At 34.8% G+C, this 6,424-nt stretch overlaps 1 protein-coding gene across 1 annotated transcript in view; it reads left to right on the forward strand.

The window, feature by feature from the left end:
* LOC108689586 (plancitoxin-1) overlaps positions 1 to 1,020 on the forward strand; it is a 4,924-nt gene extending 3,904 nt beyond the window's left edge. Inside the window, exons 5-7 of the mRNA XM_018196437.1 lie at positions 43 to 145; positions 230 to 368; positions 607 to 1,020. Of these exons, the coding sequence (XP_018051926.1) occupies positions 43 to 145; positions 230 to 368; positions 607 to 732 (368 nt within the window). The 3' untranslated portion in view covers positions 733 to 1,020. The remainder of the gene's footprint in view (positions 1 to 42; positions 146 to 229; positions 369 to 606) is intronic.
* Positions 1,021 to 6,424: the final 5,404 nt, after the last annotated feature.

The following is a 6,424-nucleotide window of genomic DNA, read 5'->3' on the forward strand; positions in this document are numbered from 1 at the left end:
AAATCTTATCAATAAATAATTATTATTTATGTTTATTTATAGATTTGTATGAAGATTTCGTTGCACCGACGTTAAAAACAGATTTATTTGCCGAAACATGGTTAAACGGACGAGGCAGACTGCCATCGGACTGCGAACGAGTAAAGTAATGTTACATTTTTCATTTTTATTGTTAAATTAAAAATTTTTCCATATCTTTAATTAAATTAAATTTTTATTATTTTTTTAGAGTATACAATATTATAACCATTAATTTGGCATCAGTTAATATCGATTTTAAAAGTAGTCGCGATCATTCCAAGTGGGCGGTGGCTGTTGAAGGTAAAGCTAATCGAACTTGGACTTGCATAGGTGATATTAATCGAGCAGTAAGTACATATTTTTTACAGAAAAAAAATAGAGATTAGGGCTGATAACATTAGTTTACAAATAAGAAAAATTTATTAAACGAAGTATTAAACATAAATTTAATTAATTAAATCGATTAGATTTTTTTCCAAGTAACAGAGGCTATAATTTAATTTATAACATTTCTTTCTTTTATGTCTTCTATATTTTTAAAGCTAATTTAGAATAATGCATGATTTGTATTTTATTATTTTCCAGGATACTCAATACATACGAGGCGGTGGAACTGTCTGTTTTAACAATCGAAACGTCTGGAATAATTATCGAAAAGCGGTGAATGATGTGGAACCATGTCCTAAGCAATATAAGACAATTTTAATTTAACGAATTTTAATTTGGACCAAAGAATAATAGATTCTAGAAGATCTAATAATTTTATTCTCACTGCATATACTGCATTGGATGCATTCAGAATGGCAATCGTTTACTAAGCGCTCAGTGAACAGTTGTCATTCTGAATGCATACATTGTAATTGAATAATTGAAATATATATTATAATAATGAGTTAATAAAATAGGTTTGTTCGCGTTGCATGTTCCAGCATGCTCCAATATGCTCTTGCTATAGCTTCTACTTACTTCAATGAGCGCGTTAGAGTGAGTAAATGGTATGGAGCATTTTAGAGCATGTTAGAGAATGTGACACAAATAAACCTAATATAAAAAGTAATCAATATAATCGATGTAGAAAATAATAAAAATAATATTTTTCTACACAAAACGAGCTGTATGTTTGAACTATAATTAATAAATAAAAAAAACATTATAAAAATACATTTTTATTAATTCCTAAAATCTTATCAATAGATTCTTGAGACTATGTTACCGACGATTTGGAGCTTGTTGATGCAGAATTGTAACATTTCACACGAGAGGTCTCCTCATTACGAAATGCGAATGAAATGTAAAAGAATCGATATAAAATAAAAAGATAAAATATATGTCGAAAATAAAAAAATTAATAAAATACAGAAAATATATAAATACTGTAATTATTTGAGAGGAACATTATTTTCTTTTTGTATATAAAATATCTATTTTTATTTCTGGAAATAGTTACATAGAATTTAATGAGCGAAGAACAAAAAATAGTGCTATAAGTGATTTATTATTTATTATAATTAGTTTAATAATTAAATAAACACCTAAACTAAAAATTCTTGCTTTTTGTTTTTGAATAATTATGTTTTACACTAAAAAAGACAAAAAAGGAAAATATACTGAGTTCATAGCTCCCAATATTCTGCACATTTTTATTATGCATTAACTACAATCTTGAAGAAAAATGTCCTGTCGGATCTTCACTACTTTAGAGAAATAAGGACGAACGAGGAGGGGAGGGATCAGGGTAGTTCTTAAATTGGATTTTATGAAAAGCTGGGGCAAGTGGAAGGGGAAGCGATGTTTCTCCTCATCCTCGTACCTCTTTCTTTTCACAGCTGTGCTTATTGTCTAGTCGAGGAAATTGTAGAGTAACTCGACGGGTCGTTAATGAGAGAGAAAAAGAAGGTGAAAGACGTGGTGAAGGGGAGAGAAATACGATTCGCTCTCTAATGAAAACTGTAGGAAATCGAGCGAACTCCGGCCGCCGCTACTTATCGTCCGACAACTTCGGGGTTTCATCCTTATGATCGGCAGAAATTTTTCCGTCTAAAGTTATCGCACGGACTTTATCCCGTAGCAAGATGAATTTTTGCCTCTAAGCGCTTTACGACTTTCTTCGACTTTAACCGAAAGCTCCGCTGACCGCACCCTCCGCGATTTCTATTGCATGATGGTGTCTGGTGATCCAAGTGTAAGATGTATTCGAATGGCGCAGAAAATTTATGGTTTCGCTGTCAAATTCCATTATACAAAATATTCAAATAAAGTTACTGATTCCAGTTTCTTTAAGCTTCTTTTTCGAGCTCTATTTCTTCTGAATAAAAGAGAATATTTTGAAGCCAATGATTACTTTAATCAATAGGAAATCAATTCAAAAGATGTTTTCTTGTTCTATAAAAACCATAATAAATCCTTTTAAATTATTTTACGAAACTAAGAAGTTTAGAAAAATAACATCTCAAGCTATTTAAAAATTCCATTTTACACTACAAGATTATTAAAAATAATATTCTAAGAATTCATTTAAGTATGTTAATTTGTCAGTTTTTTTTTTTTCTAATCATTTCCACAGCAACGTTCGCTCGATATAATTCGCATTTTTTTTTCCTTCCAATGCACGTAGGTGTACGTGATTCGCAAAATACCGGCGATACATTACGACGACGACGACGGCAGATTCTTTCTTGGCTCGTCGAAGCCGACGCGCAGTCTGAATACTGCGACTATAGACCAACCCAGTTCCGAGGAATTGGCTCGAGCGTTAGTTGCCAGCTGCTGGCTCAGAATCCTCTTAATCCCCTTATCCTGACGACAGCCAGCTTGTTTTTCCGAGTACTAACTAGGAGCTTCCAGATGCCCTCAAAACTTCCTTTCCGCCCGCTTTCCGCCTCGGCGACTCGTTGTTTTGTCGTTCAACTAACACTCGAACTCGAGACGTTTGCTCCCACTTAAGTAGGCATTGATTAAGCACAAAAGGGATTCAACTATATATCGATGGGATTACTAATTTTCTGTCCATGTAATCTATTTCTATGTATAGTTCATTTAACACTGCCAATGGCTTTATTGCTAAATTACTTGGTAAACACCTCTCTCACAGAGAATAATAGCTGTTGTATAATATTAAAGCATTAGAACTCTTCTAGTTACTTAACAATGATAGTTGTAACTTTATGTACACGCCACATAACAAAGCAGCATGACAGCAAAGGGGTAAATTTGAATGTGCGGTTAAGGGTTTTGCGTACTCGGGTCTCGAAATATCGCGCGGCAAGACGACGACGATGATGACGGGGCAACATTGCGACGTTCTAGCGATATTTCAGCATTAAAGGTTGGTCTGCTCTGCATGCTAAAACTCACTGATTGTGCACCGGCCAAATGTACGCGCTGGCGTATATGCATGGACCTATCATTTTATGTGTTTTATGCTTAAGTATTCGTGCAACGTGCGCGCATATCGTAGGGCTTCTTCTATTTCTAACGCGTTATTTCCGATAACTAACTTTTCTTCGCCATTCAGGAAATGATTCATTTCGTATGGAAATGTCGGAATATTTGCAGACTTTTTTACAATATTTTAGTAATTGAGAATAAAGAGAGTTCATTGACGAATTAAGCACAGAGATAATGAAACACAGAGATCATAACATTAAATTTTTAAGTTAATTTTTTAAGTGGATTTTAATTGGATTTTAATCTTACTTATAGCATTAAAGATAAAATTGCGCAGAGTAATTTTTTTTACAATAGGATAAAAGATCTTCTGTAGCTAAAACAATGCAAATATATGAAGTACTTTGCATATGTATGAATATTATATGTCGAGTCCACATTTTAGACTATATATGAATTCCTCTTATAATGTAGAATCAAAAAAAGATTGTGAGTATATTCATCAATTGTTAATATAATATCGAAAATATAGAACATGTATAAAACATTCAATCGATTAATAAGTGTCTTTTCACAAATTTCTCAGCATCAATGAAGAATATATATTTAAACATTTATAAAATTTTGACTTACTGAAAAATTTAAAAAGGGAAAATTAATAAAAACTTTATTCGCAGAATCTTAAAAATTTACAAACTAATTTTAACAAATTTTTTATTGCTATTTCTCGCACATTTATAAAAAGACCCTTTAAGTATATATTTAAAATATACTTAGTTTGAAAATATAAATTTAGATGTAAGACAAAGCCCTCGAGTCTCTTTATCTACACGTTAAAAATATAGCATAAAAACAAGACGACACGCAATCAAGGAAAAAAGATTTGTAGGATCAACTTTGCGTGTACTGGGATATGCATATATCCTATCCACTTGTACGCTTCGTTGAAGCAGAAGGGATATATGTATCGTGATGGATAGCCCTATAATGCAAAGCTTAATATTGCCTTATACGTATTCATACAGTGTGCTAGAGGGTCCGGGTCCTTTTAGGTGGAAACGAGCTTATGTCCCGCGTCCCACGAATGTAAACGGGATACAGTGAACTCTCTGAAAATTGCGAACAGCTCGACAGATTGGAAAGCTGTGTAAACGAAGGTAACGCGTACCTCGTTGCAACTCAGATTTGTTTGCCTGTCGATCGCAAAGTGCTATAACCGGTACAGTGGCTGATCCGTGTTAATTCCGCAATACTAATATAAACACATAAAATATATGGTACTCATAGTGTGCGCGCTATTAACAGTGTGTTAAATTAGAAGGGTATGCGAATTTCCTTATCAAATATTCCGTGCAAAATTAACAACACGGTAACCTAACATTGAATATATTTTAAATTAAATTTTTATAAAAATACCGCATAACAAAAACATCAGTCATTAAAAAAGTATCCTGCGATAGTAATTCAATACGATATAATATTAAAAAAAAAAGGTTTTATTCAATTGATAGGATAATTCTCAATCTGGATTAAAAAAATAATATTCGGAAAGGGATGTTTTACACGTTCGGCTCAGATTTCATTAAATTCGTTGAACGATATCGCGTGCACGGCCTGGCGTATTCGTTCTGTATGCACAAACAAAATGAATCGAGCAACATTAGGAAGTACATCGGACGGACGGCACGTTTAACTTTCGTCCGACCCCTTTCAAGCGAACGTTCCAGGTAGATGGATGCTCATTATGTAAATTATATGCAACGCGAATGTATGGGTGATGCGACTTGAAGTTACAGCGGCGCTGCATCTCCTCGTGTTTAGCATGGGCAAACCCATGTATGCGTGCTCCGTTATGACGCATTACAGCGTTCCGGCGCCAACTTTAGTACAGCCTTATACGTATTCATACCGCAGCACGCCGACGAACCGTCCGGGAACGTCCAGGAAACATCTCTCTTCGTCCGTGCGCTGCGCCGACGCGACGGGTTACGTTTGCGGACGGGATAAAATGAGCTGCCAAACTTACGCTCCGCACCCCATTTTCGCGCAAACCTCGTTTTACCAATACTGAATAAACGAGCGAGTGTTGGAATTCATATTACCCCAGTTCGAGCTCTATGCGGTCAGACGAGGAATGATATGTTGATGGGACAGTGATGGTCGAGGGCGATTAAAGCATCCTTTCACGAGGTGTATATAAAGCTAATTGTATGATGTGAATACATGACTAAAGCAAGTGAAGAAGTTATTTTCACACATTCTATCTCTTCTGGGATAATTCCACATCAAAGAGAAGGATGTAAAATTTAACTTATAAGAATATGTATATATATTTTAATATAATTTTAGAATTTTTAAATATATTTTTAAATGTTAATTATTCGAAAGTTACAGATATGTCGATACATTAAAAAAGCATTTATTTATTAATTTAGTAATAGGAGGTAAGATGATATCGGTTTTCCACCGAAGACACTGAGATCGAAGGTAACGTTGCGCACACCGTTCTCGGCTGAAGTTACATAAACGGAACGGAACGGCGCAGCACTTTCCCGGCCGAAGTTTGATATTCATGCTGCACTGGATAACGCCCTAATCGAGCCTTTGCGTCGTGTTAAAGGGTCACCAGCGAAGTCCGACGACAAAATCGCTCCGTGTGCATGCCGTCGTCCAGAGCAACTTCCGGGAACGGGACGCTGAGAGTAGAGCTTCGATTAACAGCGAAGACTATTACCACGAGTAAGTTTAAGACTGAGTTTAGTTAAGCTCAGATTACGTGAAAGGACAGAGATATATACGCATACGAGGAATCCCTTTACGAGGATTAGAGTGATTCTCAACGGTTCCGTTTCCCATTGTTCCACGAGAAACTGTCATCAGCATACGTTACGGATAGCTTCGTTGATAATTTATCTCTCTCTTTCTTTCTCTCTTCTTTCTCCTTCTGAATTTATGTAATCGTATATTGCGTATAAAAATATACATATAATAAATCCATTATATATATATATATATA

This window comes from Atta colombica, unplaced genomic scaffold (assembly GCF_001594045.1).
Source record: "Atta colombica isolate Treedump-2 unplaced genomic scaffold, Acol1.0 scaffold27, whole genome shotgun sequence".
Lineage (NCBI taxonomy): Eukaryota > Metazoa > Arthropoda > Insecta > Hymenoptera > Formicidae > Atta > Atta colombica.